At 33.9% G+C, this 17,959-nt stretch overlaps 1 protein-coding gene across 1 annotated transcript in view; it reads left to right on the forward strand.

Annotated features, from left to right (window-relative positions):
* Nucleotides 1–2,433: 2,433 nt before the first annotated feature.
* The window catches only part of LOC118194765 (lachesin-like), a 182,889-nt gene continuing 167,363 nt past the window's right edge, over nucleotides 2,434–17,959 (forward strand). Inside the window, exons 1-2 of the mRNA XM_035365969.2 lie at nucleotides 2,434–2,446; nucleotides 16,999–17,111. Coding sequence (XP_035221860.2) covers nucleotides 2,434–2,446; nucleotides 16,999–17,111 — 126 coding nt within the window. The remainder of the gene's footprint in view (nucleotides 2,447–16,998; nucleotides 17,112–17,959) is intronic.

Below are 17,959 nucleotides of genomic sequence, written 5' to 3' on the forward strand. Positions count from 1 at the left end.
TAGAATTAAGAACAATTTAAAAGTGGCGAGTAAAGCCTAACGAACCGCCATTTGCTTACATTTGAAATTCAGTAGAATCGTGAATTAAGTCAGTTTCTGTACATTCAATGTCTTTTGCCGAGTGGGACTGAAACAAAACTTCGAGTTCAGTGCACTGAAAGATCCGCCTTCTTACCTGCTGACCGAATTGGTTGTTTTTGTGTAGAAACCCTCATTTTAATTTTAATTTTTTTAACTGTTTTAACTGTATTTAGTGTTTTCTATTTTTCAGTATTGTACGATTCTTAATGAAGATGTTTTGAGTATTTATGTATTTTTGCTTTGCCGCGAAGTGAGAAGCGAATTAATTGAATGATATCTAATGAAATGAAGATATCTAATGAATATATATCTAATGAAAGCGGAGAAAATTAGTTTAAATGAAATTCAGCAAACAATGTATACAATTTATTAGGCGCAAGGATGTCATGTGGTGTCCACATGAGATTTTTTCTAAAAATAGAATAGCAAGCAGTCTATAGGTTAAAAAAGTGAGTTCATTTAATACATATAATTTGTCTTGTTTAAAATTTAATAATCTGCTATATATCTTGCTGTTCCTGCAAAGTAGATGTAATAAGAAGTACTAAGAATGGACATACGCTTCATCACTGCGCCATAATTTGCCTTTCTTTAGTGCAGATCTTCTAGTCATGCGCAGCTGTTTTTAAATTTTCGTATGAGTGTTGCATAATAAATGATAAATGAATAATAAATGTTGCATAATGAAATATGTTCAAAACTTTGCCAAAACTGTCTGTAAATATCTAGACGTGCTTAAGAATTTTTTTGAGCATGGGACCTTCTGGAATAATTTGCTGTCTTTATCCTCTAGCATCTTGCTAGAATGATATTTATGATTCGCATGTATTTTTCAAGTTCCTGTTTCACAAACTCCTACCTAACTTGATGTAATAAATACAAAGTATTCCCTTTAGACGAATGATAAAAGATAAATTCTTAATATACATTAGTTCTGATGAGAGAAAGCGTGCATTCACTCTGAACTTGTGAACAGTGACTTCGAAATTTATAAGCCTCACGCGTTTTAAGTAAGTGCTTCTTTTATCTTAATCAAAGACCGCTTTTTGTGTAGCAAATTTAAACCACCAGAAGCTAATAAGATTATAAGATTATTAATAAGACTTAATAAGAACTTTAATAAGATTACCTTATATAAACACGCAGAAACATTTAACTTATGAAGAAAATTGTTTGATGGAAATAATTATCTAGTAATATTAAATTGTTCAGTGAAATATTGTATTTAGAAGGATGGTGAAATTCGAAAAATTAAACTATTGCTCGATCGGAAAATACAAAATACATCGTAAAATATAGATTTTTTCCCGCGTAATCAGAAAATTTTTTAAATCTGTAGCATTAAAATAACTGATCCATTTTCTGAAAACCATTGTGGGAGAATGACATATATTTCAATAATAAATGCAGCGGATTTTTCTCAGTTTCAAAAATGAATAATTTTATGAAAACTTAAATAAATATTGGCATTAACATCACAGATAGTCATATTCTCTAAGGCAATTACCTTCCGATTGTTTAAAACAGTGGTAGATAATTTCATTTTAACATGTGAACAATAAAAAAATCAGTCCGGTGTTCTTGCCATTTAAAATAATAATATTATTATTCTTTCCCCAAGACTAAATATTTGTTCTGTTCCCGCATTTGTACTGGCTACGAAAAATTGTGGACACATGCTAGTCTAATCGGTATAATTTGTTGTTAGCGTTGCTGGCTGCCGTACCGTTGGCCCGGGTTCGAATCTCAGAGAATTTGCGAATATTAATGATCGCCGAGTATCTTACGTTCAATTAAAATACACGGTGAAGCCCTGTCGAGTGATATGGTTGCAGGCGAAGAAGGAAGGGAAACCCTAAAACTTCGTTCAGACGGGGCGTAAAGGGTATAAGTGGTTAAAGCGGAGCTCCGTTGCCAAGACAACCAGTCTGTGCTACGTCACAAAATCTGGTTTAGGGCTTATGGCATAGGGTTCAAAGTTTTCAACTTTACGCCGAGTTTGGGATAAGCGTCAACCAATCTGAGCGAAGCTAAAACGAAGCGACGTTCTACAGAAGATTTCGCTGTTACAAAACAAGCAGAGGGAAATCAATCGAGCTAGAGAAGTTGTAGACACATCCACGCTTGCGCAAATTCAGCTTCTCTCATTGGCCACGGCTTACACACCGTTCTCGTAAGTGTGAACGGAATTCCCGTATTTTATGCCCTTATGACTACGCCTCTATGCCATTTACGCTGCCGTCTGAACGCAGCCTATCAAAGTTTTAACCAAACTGGGCTTATAAGATATCCATGGCAACAGTAGATGGATTTTGCTCTTCTAATGACTAAAATATTCGTGGATTTGATCTGATGTGTCTGTCAGGTAAGTGAGATAAGTCACAACAAGTCAAGCACTTTATTTTAGCCTGAAGACGTTGTAAGGTATATTTTAATTTTATAACAATTATTTTAATTTTTAAGTCCCTTTCCTATCAATTCTTGTTTCCACTAACTCTTTCGCATCAAAGTCGCCCCAAACGCCCGAGCATTCAGACATCGGTTGGACGCCCGAAACGCCTGAATAATTTCCTACCTAGTGCTTTCCCCCATCACGTTACTGCATTACTCATTGCTTTCAGTTGTTGTTAAATGGCATGTCAATCATTCTTTTGAAGCTACTAAAAGTAGTTCTATTATTTTAATGCCCCTTCTCTTTTCTTTGTTTACTGTCAGTGTTTATCTTTTGATGCCCGAAGTTACAATCCCGTCCCAAGGGGGAACTTCACACAGAGTGAAAGAAGTTCTCGCTTTACTTTAGTAGGTTATTGTTAGCGCTGTAGTATTCAATTTGTCATGGGGGAAGGAAAAGCATTCCAGGAGAAATTCTTAGACACGGGCGTATTCAATGTTTGGCTAAAAGAGATTTTGCCCTCTCTCGATGCGAAAGAGTTAAAACTCCCTACCAGAATGAGTTTTTAAAATCGCGTTGAATGCAAATGAGTTAGAAGAAGTATTTAAGGAAGGTCCAACATACTTCGCTACTAGGAATCCTGAGTACCACGTGTTTGCCTTCGGGTTAAGTCTCTCATGAATCTGTTGCGCTCGGGCACATTATTACGTGCCTCTTACTCGCCGGCTAGTTTAAATTAGAGGACCAACTACGTTAGCTACTTGTATTTAGCATCGCCTAAGTCTTAGTTAGTTATAGTTTAATTTCTTATTTCTTATTCTGAGTTAAAGCCCGAGAAAGAGGCCGATTGTTATTCTTATTTGAGTGGAATAAAGGGTATTTTAGCCCTTCTTGAGTCTACAACTTGAGTTGTTTAGACTCAGCAATAAGTCTCTACGCAGTTCACTAGGTTCCTTAACGTTCATTTTAGACAAAAGGAGTGAGGATCTCTACAACGTGAAGAACTCAGACCAGGAACTCAGGTCAGATTTAACCTAGTGGAAATATTTCTCCAAAGTATCAACAATAACGAATTACAAATTGGAAATTAAGTACCTATTGAAGAAAATAAACTTAACTGTCATATATAAAAAACTCCAGGAATTTTTTCATCAGACTAGTAAGCGAGGTAAATTTTTCTGAAAATGATAAACATTTTACTCAGAAGAATTGACTTATGCAGTCAATACATTGACACTGCAAATGTCTTTTAATGCGTAGTTTGAACTTTATTTAGAATAACATTTAGTCAGAACACTGCTACGCTGACAATAAAGAGCTGTTCAGAGGGTTCATGGGTTTACTATAGATTTTTCAAACAAGGAAAAAAAAAAGGTCAGTATTCGAAGCTTTGATTTCTGCAGAATAGGATCAGTTTGCGAATTGTATGGGAAGGTTCCGTGAACTTTATTAACAAACACAATAATTTCTCTGACTTTTCACTGATTTCTTCTGCAAAACATATTTGTACAAAGCAGATTTGTCTAGCGGATTTGAAAAACAAATATCTGAATCGTACAGAAGTTGAGCTAGGTTTATGCATACGATATACAAATTCTAAATCAGGTACTGCATATCTACCGGCAACGAAAATAACACCACTTTCTCACTTTCTTGTACGAAGTAAACGAAGAAGAAAAATTTCGGGCATCATATTTCAAGGAAAATATCCATTTTGACAGCTATCGGATGCAATTTAACGATGTTTTTGCGTGACATCTGTACATAAGGACGAGATAAAGGACTCTTTTTTTTCCAAAACGGAGTGTAAAATGCATTTAAAATGGATTCAGTAGATATTTTTTCCGTGACGTCTGTGTGTAGGCTCATACGTACGTATGTACGTATCTGGCGTAGTTAAAAATCGAGTAGACTCAGAATGTTGAAATTTTGTGCATAGGATCGCTATAAGATGTAGTTGTGCACCTCCCTTTTTAGTTGCAAACGGCTGCACCAAAAGTATATATATATATATATATATATATAAACCCACTTTGTTACTCGGCGGCTCGATTAGCTCACTTTTTTTATTCTTATATGTTGGTAAATTATTCATTTTTTTGCTTTTAAATGATTGAATTATGTTGTCCTTGTGTTCCAGTTAAAGGTTTCATGCCTTTAGTTAGTCTTCATGCAATAGTTGTAGAATTACCAACAATTTAAATGTTGTTTTATTGTGGCTGAGCCTAAAGGAGCAGTTATATTTGTTTGCATTTGAAACTTAGCAGAATAGTGAATTAAGTCAGTTTCAGCACTTTCAGTGTCTTTTTAACGAGTGGGACCAAAAGTAAACTTTCCGTTTTGTGCACCGAAAAATCAGCCTTTTTGCCTGCTAGTCGAATTGCTTGTTTTTGCATTCGAAACTCTAATTTTAATTGTAAAAATTGTTTTAACTATATCTGGTGGTTTAGGTTTTTCTACAGTTTTCAATTTTTAATGAAGATATATTGAGTTTTTATATATTTCTGTCTTGCCGCGAAATGAGAACTTAATTAATTCATTGAATATATCTCTAATGAATAATATGAAATGAGAATAATAAAAAATATAATGAGAAATATATCTCTAATGAAAGCTGAGGAAAATAAGTTTGAATGTAATGCAGCAGAAATTCGTATAATTTAACAGGCCGTACAGGGAAATCATGTGGTATTCACGTAAGCCTTTTTTTTTAATTCGAAATAGCGATAACGTTAATGTATTTTCCTTTTCATAAAAAAGCAAAAAATAATTTTTACTATATACAAGTAACAATATATAGTTAGAGCAAAATTCTGCAAAATATACATCGCATGATGGGTGCCATAAAACTCACAATGTTTAACAGCTGCTGATTTAAGTAAGTGAGTATAATTTTTCATTTAATGAAAGGGAAAGATATTTCTTCTCATAAATTATAAAAGACTGCTGAGATGTGAATTTTGCATGAGAAAAGTATTAATATCGTAATAAATCTCCGAATTAACTTGAGAAACACCTGCTCAGTTGACAATCATATTTCTGTCTGACATTCTTAAAATAATCTTTACATTTCCATCCTTTAAATCAAAACTTTTCCCATCTATTTAAAGTATTAAATATATTTTTTCATATTTGTTCCATACATAAACGAATTTCAAATTATTTAACTATAGAATAATTGAACAGGTTTCTTACCTATTGAAATGATTTTTTATGTTCAATTTGTATTAATTTCACAATTTTTGAAACCTTTTAAACTGCATTTGATTAATATTAACGAATGAGTTTCACCTTTGGTATGTTGCTAGCATTAGAAATGATATATTCTATGTAATTTTCAATACATGTTTCAGTGAAATATCGCCATTCAGCGAGCTAGGCAATATTCATATTTACTAATAAATAACAGAGATCTAGAAACACAGAACGCTGTTCTAAAGTCTGGCTAATTCAGCACTTTTTTCATATTTACTAGTAAAAGGAATAAATATTTTCGTTTGTCGTATTTGTTTCAAGAAAGTTCATGCAGTTAGGACGAAGAATCATGATGAAGATGACTAAATGTTATCTTGTTTGTTTAGTCTGTTTTTTAAAAAGTAGTACATGTTATGGCTACATGAGTAAACAAAGACTACTAGACAATTATTCAGTGTATAATAGTTCTTCATTATTATTTTTAAACTATACAGTTGTCGAAAATTGTAGGACTGCATGTATGGTTTGTTTTAACTAACACATTATCGCTTGTGTCAAAATCTTTTCTGTACTTTTGCTGTTCTATATACTCCACCATAATATGTAAATGACAGGCGTTATTAATAGAAGTAAGTAAGAATCTGAGATTAAGAAAACCAGCTGAGATAAAGTTTCTATACTGCTGTTCGGGAGTAAGCGATATTCGGTGAGTTTCTTCTTTGACTAAATATTAAGCAACAGTTGTGCAATTTGCCGAACCAGGTACTATTATCTCAGTATAAATCTGTAGGATGTATAACTGAATTTCATTTTGATTGTTATCTCTATCAGAAGCGGAAGCAAATTTTGAAAATTTCTTTGTTAGTTTCACTTCGAGCTAAAGATAAAATATAAGTTTAAAATGGTAAATAGTAATAGTGCTTTAGTATTGCTACGTATCGATAAGATGAAAATTAGTCGGGCAGGCCAGAAATTAAGACTAGTCTACAAATTAAGCAAAACTGTGTTTACTCTTGTGAAGTTCCATTATGTTAATCTAGTTATGTTATGTTAATTTATGTTAATTTAGATCTTTACTGTCACTTCTCCTTTCTGTTTCCCTACCAGAATTCAAATCAGGTTAAGATTACTTAACCAGAGGTGTCTTGGATTGTAAAGCAGAGTGTGCTTCTGCCTCTTGAGGCAGTCGGTTACGCTTACACTAGCTTACGCGGTTACGCTAGCCCTGATAAGATCATTATCCTTTGACCTTGCATGACAGTTGCCGACATTTAAATTGCTACGCCTGTAAGAAGTGCTGAGCCAACTTCGCGTTAATCCAATTGTGTAGCTTTTGCAACTGAACTTAGATTTAAATTTGAACTGGGCTGTTATTTTAAATGTCATAGCCTCAACTAGTGGTTGATTTGTAAATAGCAGTCATGCATTCATGTTCAAGTTCTGATTCAGTAAAGAGGTTTGTTTTTAAACCTTCTAAAGACTTTGAAGTTCTTTTCAGACACATCGGATAATTCAGTCTAAGCCTGTTAGCAATTTGGACTTAATTTATCTACCAAAGGGAAATCAAACTCTGCACTGTTATAAATCTACACTTATTTAATATTTCCCCAAACGTACGTATTCATCGAATTTAATATATAGCTGGTCTTATTTAGTTGATTATGGCATAGCACGCTAGAGTTACCTGCCTAAGGAGAGAAATGCCTTCGCGGAGGACATTTTAAGGAAAATAGGCTGTATATACGTTACATGTTTTATTGATTTATATCAACAAAAAATTTATAATAAGGGAGTTACTTTGAAAAGCTTAATTTTATTTGGCCTAACAGGGGAATAAAATATGTGGTTCAGTTAATGAGAATACTTGATATCTGGAATTCTATGTTCTTTATTATGATACTTTCTTTAAATTTGCTACATATTTTTTTACTTAGTCTGTTACTTATTTCTTATAGAGGAATCCAGAGAATATTTAGAACGATACAATATTAAGCATTAATTCATTCAATATGTCAAGCTTAAAATAACTCTCTACCTCAGCTGTGTTTCGTTGTCACACAGCTGTTTACGTTCTCACAAACAATGTTCAACAGCTGGCTTTTGAATCGATTTCAGGTCATTCATCAGTTTTTAATGATGCTCCTCTTCTGCTTGAAGTTAACATTTACAGTAACTTTAAGGTGAAGAAAAATTTTAGGAAAAAGAGGTCAACTGAATAAATTGTCATCAGCCAACAAAAATTAAAAGCCTTGTAAAAAACACTTTTATGTTGTAAACGTTATATCTAACAGATTTTTGTTACCGGTAAAAGAATTTTGTATTCTATCCATAAAGACGTTTTCTGCTTTGTGTGTTTGTTAGTTATCGCAGTTCACAGACCTAATTTTTTTTTATAATCGCCTCTAACACCTCTAGTAAGATTCCATTACGTTTTCTTAAATCTTCTATAACGTCTTTCCGAAAATCATGGAACAGTTGAAGTGCAGTCATAATCTGCTCAGAAAGAGAATAGTGCTTAGAAATAGAATAACGTTTCGAAAATTGGAAGAGCTCGAATGCAATTAGAACCAAATTGAACAAAGTGCCTTTTTACTTTCTTGTACGAAGTAAAAGTACTGTAATCGCGAAAATGTTCGGATGCCAGAGTTCAACAAAAATATCCATTTTATCCATTTTGACAGCTCTCGAATTCATTTGAACGATGTTTTTGCGTGACAGCTGTAGGTACGAGCAGAAGGAAGGACACTATTTTTTCCAAAACGGATTCTAAAATGGATTCAGAAGATATTTATTCATGACATCTGTACGTACGTACGTACGTGCGTACATATGTAACCCGCATATCTCAAAAACGAATGGACGTAGAATATTCAAATTTTGTATATGGCACTGCTATAACATGTAGTTGTGCAGCTTCCTTTTTGGTTGCAATCACCCGCAGCAAAACTATATCAGTATATGATACTCGTATACCCACTCTATTACCCGCTCGAAGCGATCTGTATTTTTATTCTTATATGCTGAAAAATTTTGCATTTTTTGCTTTAAATTGAATTATGCTGTCCTTATATTCCGGTTAAGGTTTTAATCCTTTTAGTTAATCTGCATATCATAGATGCAATCAATAGATATAGACTTATCAACAATCTGAAACGTTTTAAGCGTCGCTAAGCCTAATGAAGCAGCCTTTTCTTTACATTTGAAACCCTTACATCTGAAACACTTTTATGTTGTAAACTTTATATCTAACAGATGTTTGTTACCAGTAAAAGAATTTTGCATATTATCCATAAAGACGTTTTCTGTTTTGTGTGTTTGTTAGCTGTCGCAGTTCACAGACTTAAAAATTTTGTATAATTGCAGAGATCTGTGAACTCATTTGTGCACCAATTTAAGTGTCTTTTTGCCGAGTGGGACCAACCGTAAGCTTTAAATTTTGTGCACCGAAAAATATGGCTTCCTGCCCATTGGCAGAATTCCTTGTTTTTGCGTAAAAACTCTAATTTTAATTGTAAAAATTGTTTTTTTACTATTTTATGTATTTTTTCATTACTTTAAGTGAGAACTGAACTGAATTAATGAGAAAATATCTCTAATGGAATTCAAGGAAATAAGTTTAAATGAAATGCAGCAAAAAGTGTGCATAATTTAAGAAGCCGTACAAGGAAAGCATGTGGTGTCCGCAACAGATATTATTGTAAAAATGAAGATCAATGAAGTATCATAAAAAAAGACTTTTCTTTTGCCAACGACTTTGAGATTATCAGACCCTACAACGCTTTGAAGGAGTTGCTTAATTCCTTACCATATCAGGCATGCATGCTTTTGTAAAATGTCCAGTGAAATCAACCTATTAAATATCAACCTATTAAAATTATTCTATGTATTAACTTCTATATCATATTGTCAACGAATTATTTGAAAACAAAACTCTTTTCAGAAATATTCTAAAAATAACTTCAGGAATAGCTTGACAAAATTTTAGAAGCCTCAAAGATAACGTAACACTTGATAAAACTGCAATTACTTAAGTAACCTTAAAATTGACTTTTATCTATATAATTTATTGCGTTTTAAGCTACTGTTTTACAATGCAATATGAAGATAACACATTTGCCATATTTCATTAATAATTAGTGCGTCAGTATGGGTAGTTCTATAAAATATTCCTTTGTCTGTTATTTGAGTTTCTTTATGGTTTGAATACTAAGACGAAAAAAGAAAAAAATACTACACTTTGATTTTTCTAACATTTAGTTTTCAACACTTTGATTTTCTTCTTGTAAGGGAACTTTGTCATTACTATTTTTGCGTTCTACGGATTTGTGGATTGGAGTGATTAATGACAACACTTGATTAAAAAAAACACAATTTATTAGCCAGTATTACCCAGGACAGTTCTAAAAACGTGTTTTCAGTCGTTAAAAAACTACGAAAAGCACGCTTAAACAATCAGCAACAAAACCTTCACTCTGTCAGGCTATAACGGTGAAGACAGGTCACGGTACAGCACTAAAGTACAGCTCCCGACTCGGTCGATCGCTCTCGAATCTCAACACGTTCAAGATAAAACTCGACGACACACTACTACTCCGCGTCCAGGCAGGGTTTATATAGCTTTTGAGCTGCTTTCGAGAACATTCTGAGGTAAACCGGTAAGAATTCCTTCTAGAATGTTCTCTCTCCGTCCATGGCTATAGCCAGTTTTGCCAAATGGGCGATTTCGCGCCAAATACGGCAATCCTAAACCCACCTTGCGGGGAAGCCATCTTAACACGGCTGGGCATTTTGTGGCTGTTATCATCTGGAATGCTATTATCATCTGAAGCGCGCATCTAATCAAAGTACAGAAGTAGTAAAGCAGAAGTCAGAATAATCAAGGTTGAATTTCCTGAGTCTTACACTTATTAGGAAACAGCAACCCTATGCAGGCATTAGATTTATTTCAGGAAATAGAAATTCAGAGCAGGAAACAAGAGAAATCAGCAGTGGCCTCTCCGGGATTCGAACTCCGGATTTTTCTGATTGCCTCCAATTATACTACGAAAGTGTACAGTAAGAAAGGAGAAAATTCCTTACATTCCTTCCCTTAATGGGCAACTGGAAAAGAAGGGATATATTTGCCAAATCCAGATTGTGAGAAATTATCTTTCACCACACTTTAGTTCGGAAGCCATTTATAGATTTATAGAAGCTAACAATACAGAAATCAACAATGTCTTTGCTGGGATTTGAACTCAAGACCTCCCGATTGTTAAAAAAAAATTTGCTAAACGAATTGTATTTGTACCACGAAAGCAAGTGGTAAAAGAAATACCCTTACAACCTGACTAAGTTGTAAAAATCCTGCATTCAATTCCTATCTAAAGCTGCAATCTTACGTAGCCGGTGCTTAATAAGCAACTATTAAAGTAATAATTACTTAAGAAATAAAAATACCCTTCTGCACTTAAATTTAAATACTCCTGTTTTTCGCCGTGCATTTTAAAATTTCCCTTCCTAATTATTCCTTTATATTTTAAGTTGCTGCCACAGACAGTGAATACAGCAGCTATTTATATAATAGTGAAACAGATACTTAATATTATTATTGCGCATGTTTAAAGGTATTTTCTTAGACTAGATAAGACTGTAGCTTTAAAGTTTCGTCCCTAGCTGGACGGATCGAATATTTTCACAAATAAAAATGTTTCCTTATTTAAAAATGTGTGACAGGAAAAGCTGTATCTTTAAGAGGGAAGGTAAGACTTTTTAACAATGTTGTAAAATGCTGCGAAAAGAGTTTTCTAAAAATGGCTTTTCGCTTTTCTTTAATCCCCGTGTGAAAACAGAAAGATAATCTTGTTTGCCCTGAAAATAATCTCTCAAACACAAAGAAATTAGTTGTAATTTGAAACAGGAGATGGAGATGACTCTTGATTGTTCTAATTCTAAGGGCACAGGGGACATGATTTTTCTGTTAGTTGACTGATCAGCGAAAAGCATAAAAAGAAAAAAAACGTGTGCCTAGCTTTTAACACAAAAAATTTTTATATTTGTAAATAATTTATTATGCACTAAAAAAGAGACACAAATGGTACACTAAAATATTTTGCAGGTAAATGCTTTTGCATTAGCAAGTCTTGTAAAAGGTATATTTTTTTACTAAGAGTTATTTTAATTTGTTAGACTTTTCTGTTTTCTCTTATTCCACTCGCGAGTATGTGAACGAGTGTGTATTTAAGCTGAAGTAGCGAAAAGTTTAGTTAGAGGTAATTTAGCTAGTGTGGGCGCATATTGTTAATTCTATCAGCTTGTAGAGTCAATAGGTTATTTTGAAGCAAGAGCCATGAAAACTGAGCAATACCTACACCGGTACTCGAACCTGGACCTCTCGAATACGCGCCGAGTTTGCTAACCATTACACCACGAAGGCCAATTAATCAAATGTACCCAAATCAGAACTCTTGAAGAGGTTTTAAATCATAAGATAAACACCCTACCCATAAAATGAATAGAACATTTCATGTGACACTACACAATTTGATTTTGTAAAAGAACAGCAGGAATTTAAATATGAAGATGTTATTATATTTTAAGGGTGTCATTATTATTTTTACTAATATGTTACGATATTTACAAAGCCGAACTTCTAGAGTTCAGCCGTACACTGGTGGGCCTAGATTTATTCAGAATAAATGTCAGTCTGTAAATTGAATATGCAGAGTCATTAGGTTATTTTGTTTTGAACCCAGGAAACATGAAAAATGTGCAATGCCCTTGCCAGAACTCGAACCTGGATCTCTCGAATACGCGCCGAGTGTGCTACCGTTACACCACGAAGGCATGGAGAAAGAAGGAAGGGAAAAAATACCCTTATAAATACTTAGCTGTCAGTATGTTTGAATTCCAAAGAGTAACAACAGAAATTTCTTGTAGACACCAACATTTAGATTTCAGAGACAAAATAAATATAATTTTTCCTTTCCGTTATTATTGTTGTTATTTACGTATGTTTTGGTTAATATTTATTTTAATTTTTTTTTTTTTTTTTTTTTTTTTTGATGAAAACAAATTCCGACTTCGTAACTCTTATTCTGCGATTTAAAACATCTGTAACTGTTATTCGGCGATAAATTATTCGTAATGACACACGTTTGACCATTTATAAAATTGTGAGATATTTGCTTCTGGTTTAAGATAAAATGTATCGTAAACTTTCCTTTTTGAGTTTCTTGAATCCCGAAACACCAGAAAAAACTTGCATTTTTTTCTCACAGCGTAATGCAATAGCAAATAAAAATACATCGAGATAGGGTTTTATGCAGATAAAAGCGAATAAAAAGGTATCTCTATTTTTTGCTTATGCATTTTCAAACCAGATGGCTTTCTGTGGAAAAACAAATATGCAAAGACAACACACAAAAACGCTTTTTAAGGGAAAAACTTCGTAATCTCAGAAAACAATATATAGCATTTTCTGGCTTTCAGTTCTTTAAAAAAATCAGTCTCAAGCCAAAAAAGATTATATTATCCCATCAACGACATCAAATTTTTCATTGAATTTGAATTTGTATGCTTTGCTCTTTCTCTTCATTATACAGTCAATGCAACAAGAATGTTTAAAAAACTTAACAAACGTATTTGGTGAAGAGATGTTTTTTCCACATACCACATCGATGTTTTCAGGCGAAAAGCCTTGTTTCCATACTCTTAGCAGTCCTATCTTAATTAGGTTATTTGGAGGGTTTTTTTTAATGTGATGGCTTCGTAGCTACATAGTTACTTTATTCCTTCTAACATTTCAGCGTAGTTCCATAGAATAAGTATATAACTCCAGTAATTTAAATATGAAAGCTTATTGTAAGAACTGCAGTGCTTTTAGCATTAAACGTAACTGCTTCATCTCCTACATGCAGCCTATTTATAAAGGAAATTTTCGTTAATGTAACTAATGGAAGCAGGATGGAATACATTTTGTTTAATTAAGAACGTTAAAAACAGTAAAGCATTTGATTAAAGATTTTGGAAGAATGTTGATAAATCTCAGTATTCATTTTTACTTTCTTTTACAAAATAAAGAAAGTATTGTAATCACGAAAAAATTCGGTTGTGTTATATTTCAACAAAAATATCCATTTCGACTGCTCTCGAAAATATTTGAAAGATGTTTTTGCGTAATATCTGTACATATGAACAAAATAAAGATCTTTATACAAAAACGGAGTGTAAAATGCATTCAGAAAGTAATTTTTCTTACATAAGTACGTATGTATGCATGTCGCATAACTCAAGTCGTAGAACGTTGAAATTGTGTATACGGGACTGCTACTAGTAGCTGTGCAGCTACCATTTTCGTTTCAATCGGCTGCACCAATCGTATATATAAATATATATAATATATATATATGTGTGTGTGTGTGTGATATGATAGTACAATTTTGGAAGCACTGATATGTTGGAGCGTAACAGTATTATTTAGCGTAGATACTTAATCCATATTAAAGGGGAACAAAGTCGAGCAGGATTAACTTCCTTTTTTATTTAAATTCACATTTGTGGCCACAATTTACTTGGCACTCCAATCGTGTCTATTTCCAGAACATTTACATTTTTTATACTATGGCGATCGAAGCGAGCATAGACGATTTCAGCAGCGTCTTGCCAGGAAGAAAGCGATAAGTGACGCAGTGATACAGAGGGTGAAGGGAGGAGACAAAAGTTTCAGTTCGAGTTAAGAAAAGTTTTGGTTTACAATTTATTTGATTGGTCACGAGATATCTGCATTATACGTTACGTAAGATCGCATGACTAATTTGAATGACGCAGTTTAGACTTATAGCGTTGTTTTTAAGACAGAGAGAGGAAGTCGGGAAATTAAATAAAAAATAGAAGAGGTTACAGCCAATTAAAATTAGAAGTTTGCTTTCATGTTTTTTATGTTACATATATATATATATATATATATATATATATATATATTTCAACTGTGCTGTCTGGCTCGGTGAGCTTAATATTTTATTCTTTTATGTTGGTAAATTGTGCATTTTTTGCTTTAAAATGATTGATTTATGTGACTTTTATGTTCTGGTTAGTGTTTTTATGTCTTTAGTTAATCTGTATACAATAGTTGTAGAATTATCAACAATTTAAAAGTTTAGGTGTAGAGTTAAGCCTAACGAACAGCCATTTGTTTACATTTGAAATAAAACAAAATCGTGAATTCAGTTTCTGCACCTTTAATGTTTTTTTGCCGAGTGAGACTAAAGGTAAACTTTCAGTTTTGTGCACAGAAAAATCTGCCTTCTTGCCCGCTGGCCGAATTGCTTGTTTTTCAGTAGAAACTCTAATTTTAATTGTAAAAGAATTTTTATGTATATTTTGCTTTGCCGCGGAGTGAGAACTGAATTAATTCAGTGAGAAAAATATCTCTAATGAGATTCTGGAAAATAAGTTCATATGACGTGCAGCAAAAAAATGCGTATAATTTAATAGGCCATACCTGGAAATCATGTGGTGTCCACATCAGATTTTTCGTGTTTATGATATTTCTAAACTCATATTGTACAGGCTATCGATTAACTGTTATTCCTAAACTCATATTGTACAGGCTATCGATTAACTTTTATTCCTAAACTCATAAACAGGCTATCAAATGAATACCAATAGGTGAGTGAGCAATAGATGAATAGAAATAGGTAACTTAATGTTGGTCATATGTCTTAATCTCCAGAACGATTTTTACTCATTTTTATCTTAATTCTGGCCACTTTTACCTTATTAAAAGGTTCACTTTTATCTATATTTATTACTTAAAAATGACTCGAGAGTGTAACCCAAGGGTTCTATACCATCGACGTCTTTCCATTTTTAGCGTAAACTTTCTACCCCTAAGAAATTCGTATAATTGAAATCCAATCTTTTCTAAGCCACAAGGACATTATTTTGTGCTTTATTTAGGATCTGAGCCCATATGCATATTCGGACTCCACTAACTGCCATATATAGGGGGAATCTGACAAGTGAGCAAAAGTTTAGGGTGTGACAGAAAGCAGCTACACGAGCAATATTCGCTATAGAATGTGATGTGTGTTCGGAACGCGCACAGCGAGCCGCTAGCTGGCATTGTAAATGGTATAAAAGGGTCAGTCCTCTCTCCTAATGGCATTTTCTACCGTGGATTACCGAGAGGGTGACTGGTTATGCGAACCACAAAATTTCCAGGCTAATGGATTGGTGGATGTGGTCCCATAGCTTGGCCATCAAGATCATCGTATCGCTCGTGCTTGGACTTTTACCTGTGAGGCCATATGAAAAGCGTAATGTACGAGTGCCCTGTTGAAACCGTTATGGAGTTATGTCCCAATCACATTATGTTTCGGCTACGCGGGATTTGACGTCGAAAGGGACAATATTCAGAACCGGCACAATTCAGGTTACCATTCTCACTTACTACAAAAACTTGAACGCCAAACATAATCGATTATCGCTCAGATTGGGATCACGTGATCCTTCAGAAGCAGAACTTTCGTCTGATTGGTTGTCTCTACCTGGGACCCGAGACGTTTTCGATGAGGTTTGAAAACCTCCCGCGTAGCCGCGACATTGTATCCGTAGCTAGGCGGGACTTTGCTTCAGGTGGGGCTCATTTTTCTAGGAATCTTCCCGTTTAAACCAATGTTACTAGAATCTCGTTTCTCAGAAAAGTCCCGTCTAGCAGGGACTGTAGCCATGTATAACCTCGTTAGTCGCCAGGAACACCTGTTCGCCGGCGATATTCGGTAAATGCTTGGTGTCTTCGCAAATGGGCGTCAGTCTCCCTATCCCTCAGTGTGAAACCTGCATTACAGCTGGCGGAAGGTCTTTTGAGCAATTTATTTGAGCAAGTGCATCAGTTAAATTTATGTTAATAAAATGTTTTTGAAGTATCTCCTCTCATTTTTGTGTTAATTCTTTAAATGTGACAGTGGAAATCTATGCTTTAGCTTCTCAACGCTTGCGTTCCGACCATATATTCTATGACAAATATTGCTGCTATAGCGGCCTTCTATCTCTTCCCTCCCCCGCTAAAGTTTTGCACACTGGTCCAGATTCACCCTGTATAGATATAAACCGCCACGTTGCACGTACTTTCCCGCAGAGAAATATTCCGCTGTTTAAAAGGAACATAAGGAGGCAAAAAATTAAATCCTGTTTCCTAAAGCCATTCGACCTGCTTACAAAGTTTCATTATGTAATCCAATAAATGTTATTTTTATCTAGCTGCTATTTTGTTCGTAAAATAAATAAAAATGTGACTAAGAAAGGTGTGTTATCTTTTCTTCCTAAAGCTTTAATTTTCTTTCATTTAGATTACTTAGTGGAAGCAGAACCTGAGTTTGCTGAACCAATTCAAAATGTCACAGTTGCTATTGGAAGAGACGCTCAACTCAGCTGCACTGTGCAAAATCTGGGAACTTACCGAGTTCGTATAATCATTAGTTCTTCTTTTTCCTAAATTTTATTTCCGGAAGGAAATATTTCACTTACTTACTGTAAATGTCCCATGTTATTAACAAACATGCCGTCTTTATAGTACTATTACGAACGTATTATATTACGTAATAGGTCATGCGTCAGAAAAATTCCACTTTTGAAATTAAGATCTGAATCAGTAGAGTCTATTAAAGGAACCTTTAAGAAAAGATGACAGAAAAATTACTTCAGTAGAGAAAACTATGAAATTTGAACAAAATTTCATGTTTTTCTCTACTGAAGTAGCAAATAAAGATGGCATTTTTTATTCTTAAGAATCCCGAGAAAGATATGAAATTCGAATTTCCGCTCTTTTGTTTCTTAGCCCAGAAGGGCTGTTAGTCCCCAAACGGCATTTGTGCTGAATCACTATAAACGCCTGTATCACTTTTCAAATTGTTGTCATCAAATATTATCGCCCTGTATTATATTTAAAGAAACTAAATATGAATAATCTATATGAATGTATGTATGTTTCTTACACTGTGAAAACAAAGGTACGTAGAGTCATCTAAGTTTGGATAACGTACGTCTCCACCCAAACATTAGCACCATATTGTCTATTTCATATTTTGTAAAACCTTAAGGAATTTTTTATTAAAACAATTCAACAATTTCAAAGTGAGCAGTTGCAACACGGTAAGAAATAAAACATTTTTGTCGCCAACGCGTGAGACTACCTATCCGAAATTCTAAAGAGGTTTTAGTGAGAAAAGTTTTACATTTAAAATAATCAAAATAATTTGATAGCGATGAATGGCAAACAAACAAACAAAAAATTTTAGGCTTCCCTGCCTC

This window comes from Stegodyphus dumicola, chromosome 4, assembly GCF_044657685.1.
Source record: "Stegodyphus dumicola isolate Sdum_Otavi_A_Nest chromosome 4, ASM4465768v1".
Lineage (NCBI taxonomy): Eukaryota > Metazoa > Arthropoda > Arachnida > Araneae > Eresidae > Stegodyphus > Stegodyphus dumicola.